Source organism: Opisthocomus hoazin, chromosome 21, assembly GCF_030867145.1.
Source record: "Opisthocomus hoazin isolate bOpiHoa1 chromosome 21, bOpiHoa1.hap1, whole genome shotgun sequence".
NCBI lineage: Eukaryota > Metazoa > Chordata > Aves > Opisthocomiformes > Opisthocomidae > Opisthocomus > Opisthocomus hoazin.
In genome coordinates, this window is record NC_134434.1 from 7,599,931 (window position 1) to 7,623,727 (window position 23,797).

The 23,797-nt window shown below is 56.0% G+C and overlaps 3 protein-coding genes across 10 annotated transcripts in view; 2 read left to right on the top strand and 1 right to left on the bottom strand.

The window, feature by feature from the left end:
* The window catches only part of RPL38 (ribosomal protein L38), a 488,213-nt gene that overhangs the window by 320,335 nt on the left and 144,081 nt on the right, over window positions 1-23,797 (top strand). The gene's annotated exons all lie outside the window — the stretch shown is intronic.
* Window positions 4,772-14,734, top strand: COG1 (component of oligomeric golgi complex 1). Of its 4 annotated transcripts, none has more exons than XR_012766033.1 (15): window positions 4,773-5,086; window positions 5,470-5,714; window positions 6,384-6,565; window positions 6,912-7,082; window positions 7,164-7,317; window positions 8,159-8,369; window positions 8,912-9,700; window positions 10,017-10,163; window positions 11,142-11,303; window positions 11,606-11,733; window positions 12,332-12,440; window positions 12,894-13,003; window positions 13,109-13,184; window positions 13,566-13,779; window positions 14,571-14,734. XR_012766033.1 is itself a non-coding variant. In XM_075441334.1 (15 exons), the coding sequence occupies exons 1-14, from the start codon at window positions 4,829-4,831 to the stop codon at window positions 13,581-13,583; spliced, it is 2,760 nt and encodes a 919-aa protein (XP_075297449.1). In that variant the 5' UTR covers window positions 4,773-4,828; the 3' UTR covers window positions 13,584-13,598; window positions 14,571-14,734. The 4 variants fall into 4 exon arrangements, 3 of the variants coding, with proteins under 3 accessions (XP_075297447.1, XP_075297449.1, XP_075297450.1); XM_075441334.1 differs by having other exon boundaries at window positions 13,566-13,598; XM_075441332.1 differs by lacking the exon at window positions 13,566-13,779 and having other exon boundaries at window positions 4,772-5,086.
* Window positions 15,351-23,685, bottom strand: VCF1 (VCP nuclear cofactor family member 1). 4 transcript variants are annotated; one of them, XM_075441336.1, is made up of 4 exons: window positions 23,495-23,685; window positions 21,886-21,982; window positions 17,657-17,719; window positions 15,351-15,999 (listed from the first exon to the last, which is right to left on the bottom strand). In XM_075441336.1, exons 1-4 carry the CDS (start codon window positions 23,539-23,541, stop codon window positions 15,760-15,762), a joined length of 447 nt encoding a protein of 148 aa, XP_075297451.1. In that variant the 5' UTR covers window positions 23,542-23,685; the 3' UTR covers window positions 15,351-15,759. The 4 variants fall into 4 exon arrangements, with proteins under 4 accessions (XP_075297451.1, XP_075297452.1, XP_075297453.1 ...); XM_075441337.1 differs by lacking the exon at window positions 17,657-17,719 and adding an exon at window positions 17,990-18,031; XM_075441338.1 differs by lacking the exon at window positions 23,495-23,685 and adding an exon at window positions 20,380-20,512 and having other exon boundaries at window positions 21,886-21,953.

Below are 23,797 nucleotides of genomic sequence, written 5' to 3' on the forward strand. Positions count from 1 at the left end.
GGGGGGGGTGTTGAGCCCCCTGCCCATCATGGGGGCTGCCCCCAGCACTGACCCACAGCAGGGCCAGACCCGGTCCTGCCCGTGCAAGCCCTGCTGCCGACACCAGGACCGACGGTGGCGGGGAGCACCGGGGGGCTGCCCGTCCCCAGCCGCCGGGGCCTGCAGCAGGAGTCCCTGCCCGGGAGCATCTCCTCTCCGAGCTCATTTAATGCCGAAAATACGGAAAACCCGGCTTTCTCGCGCGGGGAAGGACCCGTGCCCAGCGCTGCCTGTGCCCAGCTTGCTTTGTCGTGACAGAACCCCCCAGGCAGTGACATCTCCGGCAGCCCAGAGCAGTGCAAGGGGCTGTGATCTGAAACACCCCGTTCCCCCCGTTTGCACCCAGGGGCTCTCCTGGGCTGGGGCTAACGGGGCTGCGGGCAAGGGGCACGGGGGGGCTGCCACCAACATCCCAAAGGCCGCCAGGGTGGGATGCTGCAGGGCAGGAGCGTGGGGTGGCTCTGGGGGATGCCAGGGCAGCCCACGACCCCCCTGCCGCGGCCCACCCCAGGGGAACAGGGCAGGACAGCCTCGGCGGAGGGAGCCGCAGCCCGGCGCTCGCAGGAAAGCCGGCAGAATAAAACCTTCTGCTGGTTCGTCGCTGACTCATAAACAGCAGCACTGTTTCTGCGGCGAGTAACAAAGTTTTCCTTCCCAGCCACTTGATTTTAGTGGGAACTTGACCTCATATTGGGTCTGTGCTGAAAAGCCTCGCGGGGCTGCTGGCGGCGTAATGAGCAATCTCTCCCGGTTATTGCGGAGCGAATAGGTTGGTCCTCCAAGTGCCGGAGCAGCTCCGCTGCTGCTTCACACGCAGACTGTCCCCGGGCAAGCGGGATTAATTACAGCTCCCGCCTGGAGCGGCAGGAACAGATCTGTCACGGATCGGAGGTGATGGGAAGCGGAGACCCGCATGTCCCGCAGAGCTGCCCGTATCCCGGGAGCACGGAGCCGGCCCTGTGCTCCTCGGAGCAGGGCTGGGGCTGGGCGCTTTGCTGCGGGGCTGCCTCTGCTGCGGCTGTCACCAGCGGCAGGGCTGTCACCGGGGGTCTCTGCCGCGGGTCGCTCTTGCAAGTGACTGCTGGTCCCAGCGCCTGCATGGCCCCCCAAGTCCGGGAGAATCCATCTCCCCTTCCCCTCCTTGCCATTAGTTTCCCCCCCCTGCAGATGAGGAACCCCAGCAAAGCCGAGGGGCAACTCCATGGCTCTCCCCAGTCCCCACGGGGTTGTCCTGCGTGGAAGCATCCCTGCCGTCCCCGCTTCCCCAGCCCATGGGGACCGGGGGCGTGAAGCCCGGTGCTGTGGCTGGGCTGAGCATCGCCCCAGCTGCGCTTCCGACCGTGCCGGCCTCGGGCTGAGCCTGGCTCCTGGCACGGTGATGGCCAGTGCCCTCCAGTGCTCGATAGCCAAACCCTGCTCTGATGGGCTGGGAGAGGCTGGGTTTGGGCCTGGAGCCTTCCTGTCGCGTCTCCACAGCTCCTCATATCAGCACCAAAGCTGCCTTGGACTTCTTTAAAATAACGATCTCCTGACGAACAGCGCTGTCCTGTCTCTGGAGGGCTTCCTGACTCCCTCTCAACGGAAGAGCCTTGGTTTTGATGGAGACTCCACAGAGAGGTCCCTTCCCTCCGGACCCACACAGATGCAGGCGGCCTCACAGGCGGTCGTGGAGCCCGTGATCCCCAGCCAGCTCCATCCCCTGCCACGAGAGCTCCCGGGCTCCGGATCCGTGCCGCTGCTGTGGAGCCGGGCTCGACTCTCCCATCCCTGGGGGCTGTTTCAGCCCTTGCTGTGAACGGGCTGATCTCGGAGCGCTCGGGGAGAGTCTCCATCCCCTCTGCTGGGGCTGCTCAAGGCGGGCATTGCCAGCGAAGGCTCGGCAGACCCCAGACCAGCCTTCCCGTTACCAGATCCGAAACGAGAGCTGCTGCTTCCCAGCCCAAGGATGTCTCTGCCCTTCCCTGTCAGTCTCCGAACCCCAGCCTTGCCGGATTTCAGCCCCGCTCCCTGCATGCTCCAGGACCTGGACTGCAAAAAGCCAAGGCGGGAGGAGAGCCGGGCTGCAGCGGGGATTTGGGAGAACCCGCCTCGAGCCGTGTCCTGACCAGAAGGAGACAAGGGATGCAAAGTGCGGGCACGCCAGCCATCCCACCCTGCTCTGCGCAGCCAGGGGGAAGGGGTGTGGGATTGTACATAGCTGTAAATACTGGACATGCCAGCCAAGGGGTTTGTCACCCTGACGCCGCAGAGCCACTCTGCAGCCCGTGTTTTGCTGCGGCTGCTGGATCAGCCCCTCCTCGTGCACGCCGGAGCGAGTCAGACCCAGCCCCTCGGGGGTCCCGTGGCTGCCCCTCGCCCTCCCCGTGTGCCGTGGGGCTGGCGGCTCCATGCACGAGCCGGGGGGGACCAAGGGGGCTGCTCCCACGTTGGCAGGCGGCTTCTGCAGGGCGAGGGAAGGCGAGCTTTAGTCTCTGCCAGCCCGAGAGCCCTTCCCTGGTGAGCCGGGGCCGCAGCGATCCGGGGGTCGCCTGTACATACGCTGCTCTGTGTCTGTAGCTGTGCTCTGTGTGGTGTGCGTGGGTCTGCTGTGCGACACGTTGTGACTGGAGCACGCCGGAGAGCCTTGCTCTGCTTTACGTCTTGCTTTCCTCCGTAGCAATTTTTTCTCGGTGTCTCGGTGTGGAACTGAGCCTTCCCGCGGCCAAGGCTCCCGACTGCCACGGTCTGTGCCACGGGGAGGGAGTCATGGATGGGGCGGGAGGGAAGTAAAGGAGTTTTCCTACAGTTTCTGACTCTCTGTGTGTGTGGCAGAGCTGGGCGGGAGCAGCGGGGTGTAACTGCGGCTTGGGTCCTTCCCCAGGAGAAGAGGCACCAACCTGGGGGTCCCACCAAGGGGCGGCTCACACTCGGTCCCTCTCCCAAAGCCACTTCTCCGCCCCACCCATCTCCCCGTCGGTGGGCCGACACACCCGGTGCTTCACCCGCGGGGTGGTCTCATCTTCGGCAGGTCCACGTGCCAGGAGAGCTGCGTTTGCCCAAAAAGTCTGCATGATCGCTCCCTGGTTGGCACAAACTCGGGGCACTGAGGCACAGGCACAGCTGTGCCAGCGTCAGCCCCTCAGCCGGGTGGGTCACGGGTGAAGCACCACCACAAACAGCTCTTCCAGTACAAGGGATCGCAGAAACTCCATCTGAACAGCTGGACGGGAGAAGCTGCTCTTCCCAAGATGGCAACACCTCCGGGCTGGTTTTGGTGAGATCAAGGGCACGTAAAGTGCTGTCGCCGGAGGTGTAATCTGCTGGAGAAAGCAGCCCGGGGAGGGGGAGTGCACGCAGGGGGAAGAGGCACGTTCCCGGGGAAAGCCAGCGATGGCACGAGGGTGGCTCTGCTGTAAACTGAAAGCTCAGCTCCCACCAGCTGCACAGGCCAGCTCTGCCATCAGCAGCTTCCGTGCAAGTAAACCCCCTCACTCCAAAACATTTTTCTCTTTTTCCCCTCCCAATTCGCAACACAAGCCCCCCAGACCACTCACTCCCGTTACACCAGCATCTCCGGCCGAGCTGGACACTCTCCCGCCCGGCGCCGATCTGCCTCTCGCAGGGGAGCCGTGGGGAGCCGGGGCAGGATTTTCCTCTGGGTTGTAAGAAAGCGATTACCACGCTTGTTGCCACGCCGCATTGTAGCTGGCTGAGTCAGCATCAGGTGCCGGACAGGTACGTTGGCTCCAGGGCGTTCTCTTGGTCAGATTTACATATAATTATATGCAAGTGTGTATGTACTATATGTACAAGTACATACACAGAGAGATGGCTCCGGGTTTCCGTCAGAAAATACGAAGTCTTTATGCGCAGGCTGACAGGAGAAAGGCAGTGACAGCCCAGGGAAGATTCTGCAAACAAAAGCCGGCGCGTGCTGGTTTCCTTCCGCCACTGGAAATAGGCTGGGGACGACGGGAAGCGTCGGCGCTGCGAGGTGGAGCTGCATGGGAAGGAGCGAGGGAGCGATGAGACGCCGGTCGGGGGGGGCTTTGTGTTTGTGTTGGGTGCGGCCCAGCTGGGCCCCCCCGACACGCTTCCGCTCCGCGCGGGTCGGCCCAACCTGAGCAACAGGAGCCCCTTTTTGTGATTAAAGCCACCTCAGACGGCGGCATTCGGCTGAAAGCGGTTTTTTTGGGCGAAAAAACCTTGCTGGGCACAGCAGGGCCATCGGAGGGGACCCAGCACACCCTCAGCAACCACCCCCCCCCCCCGTACCCAGCACCCCCTCCCGCCTCCCCAAAGCTGTTTGAGTCGAGCCCAACCACCCAAACCCGAAAATCCTGGGCAGGAGGGGAACGCGGGGCTCGGCCCCAGGGCAGTCCCCCCCCGAGAGCCCCTCGCTGGGGCTGAGGCAGGGCCGCGGCCCGCTCCGTTGGCGGCAGCCAGGCCCCAGCCCACCTCTGGAGGGGCCTCCCGGGGAGGTGCGGAGGGAGAGCGGCACCCGCCGGGCGCGGGGACCGGCCCATCTCCCCGCCGAACGGGCCGGAATCCATTAAAAAATAATAAAAAAATAAACCGGTGGGTTTTCTTCCACCGCCCCCGCTGAGCCGGGCCGCGTCGCCATGGCAATGGCGTCCGGGCAGGGCTCTGCCCTGCCCAAAGATGGCGGCGCCCCGCCCCCGCCGCCAGACCGGAAGTGCCCCTACTTCCCCCCCCCCCCCCCCCCCCCCCCCCCCCGCTTCCCGTAACAAAGATGGCGGCGACGGCGTCGCGCACGTCAGCGCCGCCCCGGTTCCCGGTTGGGGCGGCCATGGCGGCGCGGGGCGCGGAGGCCGAGTCGCTCTTCGAGGCTCACACGGCGGCCGAGCTGCGGGCGGTGGAGCGGCGGCTGCGGGCCGGCATCGAGCAGAAGCGGGAAGAGCTGCGGCAGATGGTGGGGGAACGCTATCGCGACCTGATCGAAGCGGCCGACACCATCGCCGAGATGCGCCTCAGCGCCGAGCGCCTGCTGGGCGCCGTCCGGGGCCTGCAACGGGGCGGCGCGGCCCGGCCCGGTCCCGCGCTGCCGGTGAGGGGGGCGAGGGGCTGCGGCGGGGCGGGCGGCGGCCCCGTTTCCCCTCCCCCTCCCCCCGTTTGTCCCCGACCCTCGGTTTTCCCTCCCTGAGGCCCGTTCTCCCTCCCCCCCGACCCCCAGTTTTCTCCGAGCCCCGGTTTTCCCCTCCCCGACCCCCAGTTTTCCCACCCCCGATGCCAGTTCTCCCTACCCCCAACCCCCGATTCCCCAACCCCCCGCTTTCCCCTCCTGTGACCCCCGTTTTCCCGACCCCCGTTTTCCCCTCCCCCTGGCCCCCGTTTCCCCCGACCCCCATGTTTCCCTCGACCCCCGATGCCTGTTTTTCCCTCCCCCAAGCCCCATTTTCCCACCCTGACCCCCGTTTTCTCTCCCTGCAGGCCCGGCCACCAGCCCAGGAGAGCTTCTACCGAGCGGCGGCCCAGCTGAAGCTGCTGCTGGATGTCCCCGAGAAGGTGTGGGGAGCCGTGGAGGCCGGCCGGTACCTGCCCGCAGCCCGGCTCCACCTGCTCGGAGGCCATCTCCGCCGCCAGCTGCAGCTCGACGCGGCCCGCGCCCGTGGCAGCCCCATCCTCGGCCGCTTCCCCATCCTCCTGCGGCAAGTGGCCGCTGTCAGCCACCTCAGGTGGGCGAGCAGGCCGGGGAGAGCACAGAGGATGAGGAGGGTGGGGAGACATGGGGCTGCGTTTGCCAAGGGAGAGGTAGACCTCATGTTCCGTCTGAAGATGAGGAAGAACTTCTTCACTCTGAGGGTGACGGAGCCCTGGCCCAGGCTGCCCAGGGAGGCTGTGGAGTCTCCTTCTCTGGAGATATTCCAGACCCGCCTGGATGCGGTGCTGTGCAGCCTGCTGTGGGTGACCCTGCTTGGGCAGGGGGTTGGGCTGGGTGACCCACAGAGGGCCCTGCCAACCCCCACCATGCTGGGATTCTGTGATTCTGTGATGCCCCATTGCTGGAAGGGGTCAGGGTCGCGTTGGATGGGGGTTTGAGCGGCCTGGTCTAGTGGAAGGTGTCCCTGCCCATGGCAGGGGGGTTGGACTGGATGGGCCTTGAAGGTCTCTGCCGAGCCATTCTATGAGCCTATGACCTGAGACCCTGCTGCTGCCCCGGGGCTCTCACTCCCACCCTGCCCTGCACCAGCCCTGGGGCAAGGACGCTTCCCCCGTAACAGCCCGATAGTCCCACTTCTGTCTGGGAAAGTAACATTCTCGCTTGGTGGGTTATCACGGAACCACACCTGAGTGTCTTGGGTAATCACTGAGACCAGTGACTGTTCGTCCGGTTCCCTTGCCAGATCCACCATCCTGCAGGAGAGCAAGTCCCTGCTGAAGAGCAAGACGGTGTCGGACCAGGCGGTGGCAGAAGCCCTGTGTGCCATCATGCTCCTGGAGGACAGCTCTCCACGCCAGGCCCTCGCCGACTTCCTTCTGGCCAGGAAGCTGGCCATCCAGCAGCTTCTGAACCAGCCGCACCACGGTCAGTACCGCTGGGCTGCCTCCTCCGTAAAGGCGGGGTAGCCCCCTTCGCCTCATCGCCCTCTCGCCCTGCAGAGGAGCGGCTGGGTTGGTCCCGTAAAGCTCACCGTGGTGGGGATGTCGTGCTACTGCAATGGTGTGGCTGACAAACCACCACAAAAACTAACAGTGCTGAAGGTCTTAAGCCAAGCCCACCGGTAGCGGGGAAGCAGGTGGTGCCCGGGGCTGAGTCCTTTGCCCTCCAGCCCTTCCCTGGAAGGTTCCACTCGAACCGCAGGCCTTGAAACCCGGGGCTGCTCGCACCTCTCCTGAAGGGGCTGCCCCGGCTGAAAGGCATTTCTCTGCAGGTGCAGGCATAAAAGCTCAGGTGTGTTCTCTGATGGAGCTGCTAACCACTACCCTGTACCAGGCTCACGCGCTCTTCTACACCATGCCTGAAGGGATGGCACCAGATCCGGCCCTGCCCTGCGGCTTGCTCTTCTCCACCCTGGAGAGCACCACAGGCCAGCACCCAGCAGGTGAGCGCCCGGGCAGCTCCGCGTTGGGCCTCTGCCCGCCCCGTGCTGGGCTGATTCCCTCCCAACCCCGTGTGCTTCCAGGGAGAGGCGGGGTGCTGGAGGAGGAGGTGAAGCTGAGCAGCTGGTTCAGGTACCTCCCGGAGTCCGTGGTGGAGTTCCAGCCAGCGCTGCGGACCCTGGCACACCCCATCAGCCAGGACTACCTCCGCGACACGCTGCAGAAGTGGATCGCCATGTGAGTGGGACAGCGTCGCCCTTTGCGGGGCTCTCCCAGGCACCACACGGCCTCTGGGCCGAGGCAGCAGCACAAAGCAAACCCGAGCTCGCCTGCTTCCTCGCCCAACTCCAGCCGGGCTGCACCTTCTGCTGCCTTCTTGCCCAGCACCCCTTCTCCCCCGCAGTGAAGCAGCCCGGCTGTAACACTCCGACGCAGCAGACCCCTGGGCTGCACACGGGTGTTTGTCCAGAGCTGCTTTACATGGCCGTAACTGCCAGCAGACAGAGTAAATGAGAAGAAAATCCCTCACTCAGCTCCTGGCCCAGCACCTCTTTCCTCCTCGCTGCCCTGCCAGACCCCCTTTACAGAGTTGTCAGCTCTGCCCCATCCCACCCTGCCCTGCGCTGTGGCTGGGGGCAGCCCCTCAGCACTGCCTGCCCATGCCCCGCCTCGGCAGCCCCACACCTCTCTGCTCAGCCCCCGGAGCTGCTGCTGCGTGGCCAGCTGGTCCCTGCTGTCGCCTGCAGCCCCCTACGGTGTGCTCGCTGGCCGTGGGACGTTTCCCAGAGCCCCCCACACCCCTCCTTGCCCGCTGGCATTCCTGCAGCGGCGTGCTCCTGGCTTCGACACCCGCCGCAGCCCAGGCTTCCTGTGTGTGGGCATGTGGCTTTCCTGCGGGGTCCCGGCTGCAGCTGCCTCACCGAGAGGCACAGGTCCCCTCAGCCCCGCGCGTGGTTCTGCAGGCAGCGCCTCGTACCCACAGGTTAAGAATTCCCCCACCTTGACGTAGCCGATGTTCTGCTGCCTTCCCCGGGGCTCTGTCTGAGCAAGTCAGGCTGAAGCGAAACGTTGTCTTCAGGTGCAGCGACGACGTCAGGGCTGGGGTCGGCAACCTGCTGGTCTACGTGAAGAGCATGAAAGGCCTGGCGGGGATTCGCGATGCGGTGTGGGAGCTGCTGACGAGCGAGTCCGTAAGCCAGAACTGGGAGGCAGTGTGCCGTCGCCTTTTGGACAAGCCTGCGTCCTTCTGGGAGGACCTGCTGCAGCAGCTCTTCCTGGACAGGCTAGAGGTGGGTGCTCTGCCACAGCAGTTACAGAATCCCAGCATGGTCGGGGTTGGCAGGGACCTCTGTGGGTCACCCAGCCCAACCCCCTGCCCAAGCAGGGTCACCCAGAGCAGGCTGCACAGCACCGCGGCCAGGCAGGGCTGGAATATCTCCAGAGAAGGAGACTCCACAGCCTCCCTGGGCAGCCTGGGCCAGGGCTCCGTCACCCTCAGAGGGAAGAAGTTCTTCCTCAGGTTCAGCTGGAGCTTCCTCGGCTTCAGTTTGTGCCCGTTGCCCCTTGTCCTGTCGCTGGGCACCACTGGAAAGAGTTTGGCCCCGTCCTCCTGACCCCCACCCTGCAGATACTTAGAGGCATTTCTAAGGTCCCCTCGCAGCCTTCTCTTCTCCAGGCAGTTCCTGGGGAGCCTCCCTCTGTGCCCCCTCTTGCGTCTCAAACAGTCCGCTGGTGCCTGTTAGCAGCACTCGGTGCGTATTTTAAGTGCTAGGTGACAGAAGGCCCAGGTAAAAGGTGGTTGTTTTCTTTTTCTCTCCTGGTTCTGTTCCAGACACTGACCAAAGAAGGGTTTGACTCCATCTCAAGCAGCTCCAAGCAGCTTCTGACCTTAGCCTTGAAGGAACTTGAAGTCAAATCCGGCACCTCTGCCCTGAGCAAGCACATCCAGTTTGAACATGACGTGGCCCTGTTCCTGTGGTCGGAGAGCTCCAGCGACCTGCCTTCCGACGCCGCTTGGGTCAGCGTGGCGAACCGCGGCCAGTTTGCCAAGAGCGGCCTGTCCATGAAGGCGCAGGCGCTCACGCCGTGCGTGCAGAGCTTCTGCTCGGCTCTGGACTCGAAGCTGAAGGCCATGTTGGACGACCTCCTGTCCTACCTTCCCGCGGACTCCTCGGCTGCCAAGGAGGCCGCTCCAGCGGCACAGCCGCGCTCTGCCTTCGACCGCTACGCTGATGCCGGCACGGTGGAGGGGCTGCTCCGTGACCATTGCGTCGCTTGCATCCACCACGTGCTGGGCTGCGTGCGCGAAGAGCTCCAGGGTGCCCGGAGCCTGCTCGGGGGCCAGGCGGACGCTCCCAGCGATGCCAGGCTCCATGCTGTCCTCTTCATGGCGAGACTCTGCCAGTCCCTGACTGAGCTCTGCCCTCACCTGAAGCAGTGTGTCCTGGGCCAGTCGGGCAGCACGGAGACGGCGCTGAAGGAAACCCGCTCCACCAAGAAGCTGGGGAAGGGGAAAGCCCTGGAAGTGAGCCCCGTGCAGGCCAAGTGGCAGGGGGTGAAGGCAGAGCTCCTGCAGCAGAGCCTGTTTGCTTACCAGATCTGGAGCTCAGCTGTCACCAAAGTAAGGAGCTGGTTTCTCTCCTCACAGCTGCTTCCTGCGTGGGTTTCGCTCGCTCAGCTCCCTGCGGTCAGCGCCGCTGCTCCATAGCTGGCTGCTGAGAGCTCGCCGTGCTGCTGCCACGCTGCTCGGTCAGCCTGCAGGGAGAGGCAGCAGCTCGGAGGTGGCTTCCAGCGGGATGGTTTCCAGAAGAGTCACTTGGGGAGGAGTGGGGGGCTGCGGGGGGTCAGCCTCTCTGCAGGCAGGAGCGGGCTGCCTGTCCTTTGGTACTCCCGTTAGAGCTGTCTGTGACCGGGTGCTCGTGTGTTTTACGCTCCAGGGTCTGGTTGAGTGCTTCACCCGCACCTTGCTGCTCGACACAGCTGGCTCTGTCTTGGCCGCAGCCACCAGCTGGGATGAAATTGAAATTCAGGAGGAGACGGAGGCTGGAAACAGCGTAACGTCAAAGATCCGGCTGCCTGTGCAGGTACAAGAAACGTCCTCTCAGTAAACACGGAGAAACGATCTGCTGGGAGGAGAAGAGCGCTGGTTTCCAGAACCACTGCTTTGTCAAATGGTGCCGACCTGCTGTGGAGTTTGCTTGGCACTATGAGCAGAGGGCAGACGCTCTCCGGTGCTCTTATTTGTCCTGTGAGATACCTCCTAAGGATAGAGGTCAGAAGAAGGGAATCAGATAGTTGCTGCTCTATATTCAAACGAGTACGACTGGCCCAGATCCTGTAAAACCGAGCCAAAGAAGGACTTCTGCCTGGTTTGTACACGGAGGCCCCCAGGAGAGAGGTTTCATGGAAACTGGATGCCCTGAAGGACAGCGCTGCATCAGTGGGACTGCAAAGCCTGAGAACTGTGGCTTGCAGCTTCCCTTGGGCGTGGGGTGGTGCAGGAATGGCTCCCACAGTGACAAAGCAGGTGGCGATGGCATGGAGGGAGAGGAGGGCCAGGGACAGAGCAAGTTCTGTGTTTGCACGGTACAGGAGGGGCTGGATGGGGCAGTAGTCTTTTGTAGTGCCTCTCAGAAGGTGAATTTTATTGATTCTGAAGGAAAAAGCAGCCGGATGAGAGCTCAGGCCAGCTGGGAGACCCAGGAGAAGAGCAAGGGAGTAAATAACGAGCCCAGGTAGCGGGCAGTCAGGGCAGGGTCAGTGGGGACAGACAAGGCACAAGGAGCAATTCTGTTCTGGCTGCACTCGGGTGAATACCGCTGGTAAAAGTACTTGTGGGACTGTGAGGACTGCTCTAACCCCAAGTCTGGTGTGTCAGTAAATAAAAACCTGTGAGGTGCTTTTGAGCCAGGCGATGGGGGCAGGTCGGTCTCGGCGGCAGAGCTTTGTGGTTGCTGAGCAAGTAGGAAGCTCATATCACGAGAACTGAAGTGATGTTGTGCCACTGATAAAGCTACCATAGCTTACAGACCATGTGAAAATAACGCTGTTTTCTTCAACAGCCATCCTGGTACGTCCAATGCCTCCTCTTCAGTCTGTGCCAAGAGGTGAACCGGGTCGGCGGCCACACTCTTCCGAAAGTCACCTTGCAGGAGTTGCTGAGGACCTGCATGGCAGAAGTGCTTGCTGCCTATGAGAAGCTCATGGAAGAGAAGCAGGAGAAGGTACGTGAGTAGGGTCAGCTCTGCTCTGGCTGGCATGGGACGGGAGGGTTGCCGGGCACGCAGCGCTGCATGTCCCTCGGAACGGAAAACGTCTGCCTGTGAGAGCTGGAAAGGGTGAGCGCGTTCTTCCACTGCCTCCGCCAGAAATGAGGGATCAGACCCCAGACTGCACGCTCGGAAGGGTTCGGTGAGGTTGGTTGTTTCTTGGTGCTGGCGTTTTCAAACGTCTCCCCTGAAGCAGTCCTCGACAGCCCTCTCGCAGTGAGAGCGAGGAGCCCCGTTGCTGACTGTCCTATTTGCAGGAAGCGGGCACCTTCCCCATGACTCAGAACAGAGCTCTGCAGTTACTCTACGATCTGCGGTACCTGAGTATCATCTTGACGGCGAAGAGCGAGGATGCAAAAACCAGCAGGATCAAGCATGACTCCGGGTGCGGTGCAGTTCTGGGGTTCAGATACTAGGGCTTGTGGAGCCCTGAAACGGTTCAAACCAACAGCTGTAGCGGCTGTCAGGAGGGTGCCTGCAGGAATGGTGCCCTTGAGGCTCACTGGAGAAGGGCAGTGCAGACTCCTGAGCTCTGACGTCTTTACCAACGCTAAGCTCATCCTCAGAACGTAGAAGGAGGGGTGGGATTCTGGGGCTGAGAGCTCGGAGGCAGCGGGCTGGTCCCCCCTGCTTGCGTACACGGCATGTCCGTACAGCAGCAGGGATAGCATCACAGGGTGCCCCTGGAGAGAACAGCTAGAACTTCCACCCAGGAGTTAAAACCTTGTGTACGCTCTGGTCCTGAGAACCGAGGCATCTCTCCGAGACGTCCCGCAGGGAGAAGGTTCCTCTGCAACAGCAGCTGTTGTAGGTTGTGTAGTAGCTGGAAACCCTTTGGGGAGCTGCTGTTCTGCTGAGTAATTCCCGTTCTGCTTGGTCACCTCTTGAGGGCAAGTCCCTCACTGTTTGAGGGGGACCAGTGAAACCACAGCAGCCATGGCTAGGAGGTAACCCCTGATGGGACTCCTCTGCTCTGCTTGCAGGTTGGAGAAAGTGACCGACTTCTTGGAAGGACACATAGACCCCTTTGACTTGGACGTTTTTACTCCGCACTTGAACAGCAACCTTAATCGCCTGGTTCAGCGAACCTCCGTAAGTTGAAGGAAAAAGGGATGGATCAGGAAGCAGAGCTGCAGAACACGCTGTGAAGGGCAGCTGGGGTGGCTTCATAAACTGCTTAATGCCTAGAGATAACTACGGGCGCTTACTCAGAAATGGGAAGAGTATTTAATGCCAGCTGAAGATAAGAGGAGCTTGCTCAGCTGGCTGCACGGCACATAATCGTGCATGGAGTTGGCTGAACTTTATCTAACAGGATTCACTGGAGCCTGTGCAACACTAATTGGGTTAAGCAGTGCTGAAACAGCCCTAGAACTCAACTACGGTAATGAGAAGCAGCGCTAATTGAAAGCAAGAGTTGGTGGCGGAACGGAGATGCTTCGTGTTCAAACTTAAAGTGGTGTGCCAAGAGACTCGCCAGCAGTGTATTGTGTGGCCAGCTCTGCAGCTGCCCCCCAGTACAGACCTCTCCTCCATGCCTTCTAGGTTCTCTTCGGCTTGCTGACGGGGACGGAGAACCAGTACACGAGCAGGAGCAGCGCTCTGAGCTCCCAGGAGCCCCACAACATCTTGCCGTTAGCATCCAGCCAGATCAGGTAAGGGACTCGGCTCTTCCGTGCGTTCTCACGTCTCTTTGGGAAGCAGGTCTGGAATTGCTGCTTCCCTGTGACCGGCTGCGCTTCTCTCTTCCATCTCTTAAGATTTGGACTTCTGCCGCTGAGTATGTCGAGCTCACGGAAGAGCAAGTCTGCTACCAGGAGCACAGAAAGACTTCAGGTTGGTAAAACTGAGCCCTACTAACTTTTTGCCAGTGCTGCTTCTCCCGACTGGAGCTTGCAGGAAAGAAGAAAAGTAGCCAAAGAGTCAGTATTTAACCTGATGTTTATTTTCAGTAAAATGAGAGAACCATTACTGCAACACAGCATGAGATGGCTTGGATTTCCCCTTGACCCTCACAAAAAACCCAAACCAACTGATGACCCCTGTATTTTTGGGGCCCACTGCTCTGTGGTAAAACACAGGCCATAACCCCCATGAAAACGCAGTGGACTCGCACAGATGAGGCGTTTTGAGATCAACACATAAAAGACAATTCATTTGAAGATGGCTGCAAGAAGCCTTGAAGGATGCTAGCTAATTATTTGAACTCCTTTCCAGTGCGATGCTGACTCCTGACGAAGCCTGGCTTGGGTATTTAAGCCTGTGTGAACAGAGTGGCTTGCTTCTCTCGCAAAGGCTTTGTGTGGTCCTGTTTCGGAGTTTTATCAGTAGATGTAGCTATGTTTCCCCCAGTTTAAAACATCTGCTTAAACGGAGTTGTCTACGCTGAGGATTGAGAGAGATAAGGAATACGTCACTGCTGCAGGAAGCGGTAATTAATAATCTGTTTCCTGTAGCTATTATTAACCCAATAATCCATCTGTGGTGGTGTCTCCTCAACGGGGACAGAACAGTGAAGGTCTGGTTTCTCCGAGCAGAGAATGTTACCCAAGATGCTGATGTTTACAACTCTTCTCTGTTACTCGGAAGCATTAAGGACCAGACACAGCGTAAGGGTTGATTAAAAGCCCAAAGCTTCCCAGGAAAGGTGTTCTTTGCCTCTTCCTCCTCAGCTGTAGTAGAGTGCAGAAGCGTGCAGTGACGTCTGGCTGGCTCCTACCACTCCCCTCGCCTGCTGCAGTGGCACACGCATGTTCTGCGCTAGCCACGCTTCTCCGAACTCCTGACAGATGCTGGCTGCTTGTTTTATGCTAGAACAGTGCAAGAGAGGTTGAAGTCCGTAGTCACTCACCAACAGCTCTCTGCAAGGGCACCAGCTGTACTGCTGCCGTGCTGTTACCCCCCTGCTCTGCGAGCAGCAGCCTCTGCCCTGCAGTTCAGAACGACTCGGGGTTTTTCTGAGCATCGAATGCCAGCCCAGGAGTTACCTGTTGCTGGCAACAGCAAGGCCCTGTGCTGCTGCCACCCAGAGCTGCTGCCACCTGCCTGTCACCGACCACCATGCGTGACACTGCTTAGGCTGTGGCTCCAGGCTCAAGTTGCCTGGCAACAGGTAGCTGTTCTGCTGTAGTCTACACCTCCATGCAGCTACTGTAGATGAGGGTAGGGAGTAAGTCAGTGGTCTGCTGTAGTTACTGATGCTTTGTTCTTAAAAACGAACAGGTTCTACCTTCTGCACTCGCAAGAGCAGAAGATGAGGCATCGCGCCCTGGCTCTTTGTTCAGGCAGCTTGTAACCGAGGAGGAAGACACAGCTGCACCTTCTCTCTTCAAGCTGGGGTGGCTTTCTGGCATGACCAAGTGATGCAATAAAAAATAAGAAGTCTGTTTGTGTGTTCATCTTCACTGAGATGGCTCTCTGCCTTGGCAGGGAGCAGTGACACCTCTGCTGCCACTGTCAGAAGAGAAGTACTTTTCCATCGTTAGCCAGAGCCTAGAATGCCACTTGAACCAGGCACAGGTCAGGGCTGCCCTTGCAATCTGGCTGCTGCAACAGAGGTGTAGCTACTCATTCACCTCCTAGCCCTTCGAAATTGGTAACCTTAAAGTCAAATTAAAGAAAAAAAAACACCAACAACCTGCACACTGTAACAGAAAACAAAACATTTTGCAGCTAGAAAGGGGTAGTGGAGCAGTGTAAGACTCAGAGCAATGTAAGACTCCTCTCCTTCAAGAGCTGCTCTCTCCACAGGCACCAGCACGCTGCTCTCCCAGGGAGCACGGCAGGCACAGGACCCTAGGGCTGCAGCTGCCCAGCTCTCCTCCCTCCAGTTTCACCTCCCCCCCCAGTACTGCGGCAGTGCTGGTGAAATGAGGCAGGGCTCATCGCACACCAAGCTGGGCAGAAAGTTCACAGCTGGGGCAGGCCTAAGGGATTCCAGTGGCAGCGCCTATCCTTACTGGCTTACTAACTCTAAAGGCTCAAAAAAATTCTGTTGCCAAATAAATTTTTTACTAGTTTATTGAAATTAAAAAAGACTTATAAAACTGAAGATGAACATTTGAGAGAACTTTACATAAAGCAACAAACTGCTAACAAACAGATTAGGCAGTTGATTGGAACTGGACGTTTTGCAATCCTATAACACAGATGTGGATTCCTCAGTCTCCTCTTGACACATAGTTTATAACCACCCCAAAAAGAATCCTATAAAAATTGCTTCAAAGCCCCTTTTGCATTGCAATAGTGCAGCAAACCACAAGTAAACAACTTCCTGTTAACCTGTTATTTCAAATATAGACTGAAAAGGCAACAGGCGTTTTGTGCAACTCCATGTTAACAAACTTTTTAGTTGAAATATCAAATCCACACAGTGCTGTCCCTTCACAGAAGGCAGGGAACTGCTGGTCCATCATGTCGGAAGGCGTCCCCGGCTCTGTAAACTGTGGAAGTGTGCCTCCTTCAGGATCTGGTTGATGTGGAAGTAAGGACCTTGGCTTAGTGCAGACTGCTCGTGGAAGGACTGAGAGGAGACAGGACTTGATCCTGCAATTCTCAGGTTTAGGCTGGTTTCTGCACCGCCCGCTCTGTCAGGGCTGTTGATGCTACTGCTACTACAGCTGCTGCTGCTGCCGCTATCGCTGCTGGAGGACTGAGACAAAGAGAAGGTTAACAGCAAAATCACACAGGCTTCTCTCCTGTCTGGAACGAAACGCCTCGGGTAAGCAAATAATCTTTACAGCAAGGCCCTCCCTTCCAGATTTTCAGGCTGATGGACTAACGTAAATCCACCAAGTGCTTTCTCGGCATTCATAGCTTCCGTTACTGCCAGCACATGAGAAGTGGCAGAGCTGCAAGGATGAGCAAGCCTTCACCCGGAGGTTCGCTGACCTCCAGCACACTGGATTTCAATCTTTCAGTTTTCGGCCCGCCAGCTCTGCCCCCACGACCCACGTTAGCACTAGTGAAGTTTGCTGAATTCATCCGAGAATTGGAAAATAAAGAACATTCCTACTAAACTTGCACATGTCAGTAAAGGCAGGCAGGGCATGAGGAAAAGTTTAGCGCTTCTGTTCTAGCAGACATTTTAGGTAAGCACCATGCAAAGCGTTTTCCTACAAGTCAGTCTTTCTAAAGTGAGATCTGAAGCATCCAAAGCAACAGGCTGTTAAAAACAAATGCAACACGATACCCATTTTAAGTCTTTGAACACCTCAACATACATAAAACCACTCTTCTCCCAGTTAAGTACTGAGACAGCAATGTTAACTGGTAGTTTTCCACAACAATTTACTTGACAGTGAAAGAGCAACAGACATCAGAGACTTCCACGTGCGTTAGAGAAAACTTGTGATTTCGCTCGCGTAGAGGACAGGGCTCATTTGTCAGCATTTAGGATAAACACATTTCATGGTAATGACTAGCAGAGCATTAGCCATCATTTTCAGTGTTTCAAAGACATAAAACTGTTTGGTTTACACCATTTTAAGGGCTGCTAATTAAAGGCTCCATCAGTTACAGCTGAAATATTTCATCACTGTATGATACGCTGCTCAGGACAACACTGCAAATATTGCAGTGCTTAAGAGAGTGGTTACCTTGCCATCCCCTAACAAGTAAATTCACAAAAGCAGCCAGCGTGACAACAGCTAAAAAAACATTCCACATTTTTGTAAGTATTAAGCTAAAGCCACAGAGGTCAAAGCTTGGTGGCCACAGCAGAGGATGACAAATTTAAAGCAGCCCACAGTAATTTAACAGTCAGCACCACATCCAGAAGGCCGCACTTGGACTAAATCTGAAGAAGGGTGCAAACTGCATCCGACACGGCTGTCAGCGAGCAGCGAGAAAGGCCCAGGAAGGCACTCTGCGACTATTTGAGGTGGACCACATCTCAATGCCGACTGGAAACCCCACGGCACTGATTCTGCAATCGATCGTGACAATTCAACCATGGAAACTTCCTGGTTTTGCTAAGAACCAAAATGCTTCAGTTCTGTTACAGTACAGCAAGCAAGACAACAGCACCACGGCTGCCCCCGCACTGGCGCGTCAGGTTCAGCTAGCAAGGAGAAAACAACAAAACAACATGTGAAGTCATTCTCGAGGGAGCAGCAGATGTAACTACATGAGCAACCAGCTCCTCTTCCTAACGCTGCTAACGCTGGAGAGGGAGAGAACACCAGAAGGACAGAGAGGAGCCACGAAATGGTGCTTGCTGCACCATCTCCTTTTGCACAGAAGCACAAAGATTCAAATGCAATGCTGTTACACTGAACAAGTCACAGCAGCCTTGGAGAGAAACCCACCGCACAGGACACTTTGGTTCCTTTTAGTCTGTGTTCCTTACTGTTTTTCGTTACAGCCACCTTCTGAAAATCAAGGTAAAAACCAAAATGAGAACCTAGTATTACTTACTGCTAAACTTTCACATCTTAACAAACGTTTTAGAGCTGTTAGTAATGGTTATTTTGTGCATGTCTTTTTTTTTAAAACCGAGATAGTGTCCTGGGACGTGCTTCCTACATCTAAGGCTGTTGACAGGTCTGGTTTGTCACACCCTCTTTATTTCCATTTCTCTAATGCAAAAATTCACTAGCACGTGAAGCCCGTTTATTGCCCAAATCACGTCAAAGACCTACCATTTCCCCAGGCTGTGGTGCACATTCTGTTACGCATTTGGACTACAATTAGACAGAAAAAGAATCCTTAAAGTCATCATGTCAGCAATGACAGGCATCTACACAACGAAACAAAGTTTTAAGCGAAAGGGCAAAGGAAAGCAGCCCAACAAAAGTTTACGAGTACTTTAAGTATCTTATGGTTTAAGTATCTTCATGGTTTACCTACTCATTAGCCCCTCTTAACGTGACACTGAGTAGCTACAGAAGTTTGAAATAATTTCCAAACAAACGTCCTGTTAAATGTATTGGTCTGCTGATCTGGGACATAGCATCTCAAGCATTCACGACAGGAACTTATGAAACAGCCATTCGGATCCTGCTGCTCTCAAAATCTTTCAAGCTGAGTTTAACAGAGACGTAATCTGTTTTAATCAGAACGTAAGGCCTTCTTCAATAGTGTAATACTGCAGAGTGGCATAGCTGCAAAGCTAGGCAAAAACTTTGATTCGAGAGAAGCAACTGCTGCTGTGCGTCAGCAGCCTCCACCGATGAAACAGCGGTGCTTCCAAGCTCTGGGGAATCCTGTCATCGGTCAGAATAACAAAGAGGAACCACAAGAACCGAGGTCTTACAGAAGAAGGTTATTCAGGAAGGAAAAGAGCTAGTCAGAACACTGCAGACTCCCTTCCTTCCCAGGGAAAATCAGAGCAAAGGGCTATTCATTGGTGATCCCCCAGGTTGCAGAGCACAACTGCAGACTCTCAGAATTCCCGTGAGCGGCTGCTTGCAGCCGGCCTCTCAGAGGATCCACTACAGCTCTGCCCAGCTTCATGTACAGGACGGCAGTGACGGGGCACTAGGACGGGCTGTTGGTGATTTTGTAAGCGAGTACCAGGGAAAACACCACCGCTAACCTCATGGTAAACAGAGGACGGGCTGAACAGGAAATGTAATGCGGTGGCAAACGCTCTGCCTCGCTAATGTTTAACGTTCGCTGTAGTTCTAGCCTAGCGTTTTCGTCGTGTGCCTGTTCACGGGCTGAACCGCAAAGCAGAACTTTACTGTCATCCTCAGGGCGGCTTGCAGCCGGGAGTGGGGGAGTGGTTTGTTCCAGGGGGAGCAGGAATCGCACATCCTTACAGCAATTTGCCAAGAGGCAGTGCTGACAGAGCCTGAAGAGAATCTGCTCCCCTCCTGTAAAAGTCAGAGTCAAGGGTGCTGTCTGAAAGGACAATCCAGTGGGAGAAAACAGTGATACCCCTTCGCATCAAAGCTAGCTCATGTGAGCAGCAGGATTCAAAGTGAGGGACTGAGGGATAACATCACAGAACGGCCCACACTTGAACTGCCACTAAGAAAAAAAAGCTCCCTTCACCTTACACATTGCTGTCAGCTATGAGGAGTAAAAAAAAAAAACAACGGAATGAGATCCTAACAACAGCCAAGTTCAAGTTCAGTAATACGGCTGCCTGATTTTCATACTGAAGTTTTGTTCTCAAGTAAACTACACTCCCTAAGAGAAAACAGTCAACTTCCAGCTGAAGGAAGGCAAAAGGATTCAGTACTTCAGCTAATGTTTCACAAAAAGCAGGTGTGTGTACGTCCTCAGATGAAAAGCAATTCTCTCCTCATGTACTCTTTGAAGTTACAAATGCTCTCACACACACACCCCTTCTTTCCTGGTTCAATATCCTAAAGCTAGTGAGGACTTGTAATCAGCAAGAGCTGCCTTTGCAAATGGCAAAGTATCAGGAAACTAAATAAAAGAATTACAAATGGCCAAGAATTTCAAAGTGACATCAATCGGAAGCACTTGTGCACTATTAGCACAATTTCTCCATTTGGCACAAGAAGTCCTTAAAGAAACATTCAAATAATACTGATTTAATCTCATGGCTTGAATTTCTGGCATGCTCAATTCAGTGATCCAACGTTACAAGAAAAGAAGCAAAAAAAAAAAAGGGGGGGGGGGAAACAGAGCTCTATTTATCAGTGGATGACACTGTGAATTTTTTTGCCCTGAGAAGGGAGACACTGATTTTTGTAAAATTGTGTCCAGCAGGCGCGTTCCTCCGCTTCAGCGTCAACAGTAAGAGATTCTCTTTGCCTGCACATCAGGGTTTAATGTGTTAAAAACATACTTTCACAACACAAGTGCATGCATGAAGCAGAGTCTTAATGTTAGCTTCAGCAACCGAACCCTGGCTTCGCTGGCGGCGGGGCAGGCGGTTCATGCCCATGCTGCTCGCTTGCAGGCACCCCAAACAAAACAGCCGTTAAGGACAGAGTTAAGGTCATCCGCCCGTGTGTGGCCACTACCCGACTATTTCCATTTCTGCAGCACAGCGGCTTTGCCCAGTCAAACGCCAAGTGTTTATATGACAAGCAAAGGTGCTTCTGCCACTCACCATGAAGGTTTTTCCTGATATTCTTAATTTCATTACTCCTACTTCAATCCCTTGTTCCACACTAAATTCTTCCTCCTCCCGCCACAAAGCTCGTTTAGCCATTAACTACTCTACACAGGAAGAGGTGTTTAACCTGTTGGACAAGTGATTCAGTGTCAGATGGCAGGCAACTATTTATGGTTCTACCCGTTATACCCGAGAAGCAAAAACTGCTTCATCCCAGCCAGTCTCACTTCTGGCAAAACAGCAATACAGCAACCAGAAACATTTGTCATCACCGCAAATTCCTTCGTGATGAACACCTCTGCTGTTGGAGCATTTTCCACACGGTATCATCGACCGCCCCATCAGCTACGCATAAAGGTGTGCGGGTTAAAAGAAGGTCTCCCTCACAAAAGGAACGGTGGCATACAGGACTTTGTATCATTTTACGTTAAGTATACATTTGAAGCCATTTCCATATGATAAAAGATACATTGCTCAACGTTACATAGCATAAAACATTTTCTGCAGTCTAAGTATAGTTAATAGTTTAATATAACTGCAATAGTTCCTAAGAACTCATTTACAGCCAACCTTCGAGGTGAGAGGGCTGTACAAAAACCAACAAGGATATTTCAAAAACCTTAAAAGAAATGCATTTCATTAACTTCCAGGGACACAAACCAGGAGGGAGCCTCAGCTTTTTCCATGAACATTTTGCAACAGAACTACATTACTAATTAGAAATGCATACAGTGAATTTTCAGATGATTAATACAGGCAACAATTCAGGAAATCTGGCCGCAGCCTGGAAATCAGCATTTTTCAAAAAAAGAAATCTGACAGCTAGCAAATTGCACCATCCTAGAACACCTGTCATGTGAGCAATGAGAGAATAAGGGGCAGTTCATCCCATGTCCAGCCAAAGATCGTGGCAAATAGGAGTGGGAACTCAGTAGTCTGAGTTCAAGTATTTCAGCAGTGAACGAGCGAGTCTTGCTTAAACCGCCGAGCTCTATCAGAGGATTTTTAAACATCAGATAAACACTACAGCTTGCAACAGGCACTTTGTGTACCGTATTAGTTGGAATGCTTTTTGACTTTCTACCATAAATAATCACGTCACTGCGAGTAAATGCAAAGCTGGAAGAGTAGTCGGCCAGGCAAAGTGACCACATGCACTTGTAACCCACCGCAGTCGTCTCCTCAGTTCTGGGTACGTTAACACTTCACTGCCAACAGCAAATGCTTTTCTTTTTCTCCACTTGGGTACTACGCATCAGTATTTGAAATATATTAACAGAAACACTCCAGCCAAAGAAAACCAGAAAACACGCCGATTTCCAAACCACGTCTTACAGATTTCCATCTCTGAAGCTCGTAACAGGGCCAAGCCCCATGACCTCACACACAAAGCAAAGCGTTTTCATTAACTGCTCCCCATGAATAAAATCTGACAGAATATTCCAACAGTTATTCAAATTCAGCATTAAAGGAAACCGAATTTGCCCAGAAGGCTCTCACCTCAGTGTCCCAAGAGTCCTGAAGGACGGTATTCCTGGTACTACGTTTTGTCTGGGGAACATGACCATCATCTTCACTGCCATTCCGTCTCCTCTTCCTGAAGAAAGTTGAGGGAGAAAGGATAAAAACCAAAAAATATTAGCACCTTACCGATATACCATCTCTTTTGTTCTCTAAAGGCATTTCTCCAACAAAAGCGGGAAGACTTGATAAATTAATGAAGGATGCATCTAAACCTCAGATGTGCTGTGGACTTCCATGTTCTCTTGTTCGCCGCTCTCTACAGAACAGAGAGAAAACACTCCTGGTTGTCACCAAGCAGCCAGGCTGATGTTTTCACACCCGTTTAAGGGACACGGACTCACACCTGTCATTAAAATCAGTGCAGAGCATCTTCCTAAACAAACTCGTCTGGCAATTCTCCGCCTTGCATCTGCTCTCAGGCATGTCTAAAAATAAGCCTGGCTTTGAACGGCACCTGACAGGCTGAGAAAAGCACCCAGGAAGAGCGGCAGTGACCACGCTTTCGATAAACACCCAGTTACGTTCATCTTGCTTACATGAGCCTGCAGTTAGAATCCAAGTTGAATTTCTTTAGGCTCTCCACTCTGACAGCATTTGAAGTCAAGTCACATTCCCCAGCAACATAATCTTGCAAGCAGAGAGAAAGCGGTGCCAGAAAACACCTCACAGAAGGCAAATGCTTCCCTGCTTCTGACATATTTGCCATCCTCTTATGACATCAGCGCTCCTTCACAGCAGCTGATCGACAACAGCAACCTAGAATCCCTGCCAACCAACGTCTCTCACCGCCCGCAGAATTTTAATACTAATATCAGATCATTTCTCCCACCACCACAGGTCAACCAGCACCTCGGCACGCTGGGCACTACCCAAAATGTACAACGGAGCTGTTTTGCTGCCTGAAAATTAACAGATACTCCCAACGAGTCAAGCCAGACTCCAGTGGGGTATTTATAACCGAATCTTTTCTCACGGACACGCTCCAGCAGCGGACTCAGCTGCCGGTATTCGGCCCACGCCTACAGACCAGGAGCTGCCTCCTCACTCTCCCGTCCCTGGGATGCCCACGTCCCTGGGATGCCCACAGGGCGCTCAGGCATCGTCTCCCACAGCCCGCGGGGTTCTCCCCCGCCTCGGGCCACCCTTCCCCGCAGAGCCGTTCCCCCTCTCGCTCCATAGCTGCATCGCCTCTAGATCCCTCCCTTTTCTTCTCACAGCCCAGCTCCCACAGCACCACGCTCCCTCCCGTTCCTCCCCCACCGCCGTGACAGGCCCGACCTCCTCCCCCTCCCCACCAAGCCCCTCCAGCACACCCAGAGCCCCCCCAGATCCTCTCCGTTCTCCAGGCCCGTCCGACCGCCCCGGCTGCACCGTTAAGGCTCGCCGCCGCCCTCCTACCTCGCTGAAGCCCTTCCAGAGACGAGGGGGCCGCCATTCCCCTCTCCCCTCCTCCCTCGTCGCCACATCACCCCCCCCAGGCCTCCCCCTGCGCTGCCCGAGGGGAGGCCGAGCCCCGGGGCCTCCCCCTCCAACCGCCGCCTCCCCTGAGGCCGCCTTCCCCCACCCCCGGCTCGTCCCCCCGCACCTCTGCCTCGCTCCCCGTTCGCTGGGCAGCGGCTGCCGGCAGCTCATGACGGGCTGGGCTGAGCTCTGCCAGGAGCAGACGGAGCACTGCGGCCTGGCCCAGCCCGGCGCCCACCGCTGAGGAGAAACGGCCCTGACCGCCGCTTCCGGCGTCTCCGCCTCCTGCGCGTGCGCAACGGCCTCCCCGCGCTGGCCACGCCCCTCGCGAACGTCACAGCCTGCGCCGGGGCGGAGGAGGGGGGACGCGCATGCGCGCTGCGCACGGCCGAGATCCCCACCGTGGAAGGCGGCTCCGGGGCGCAGC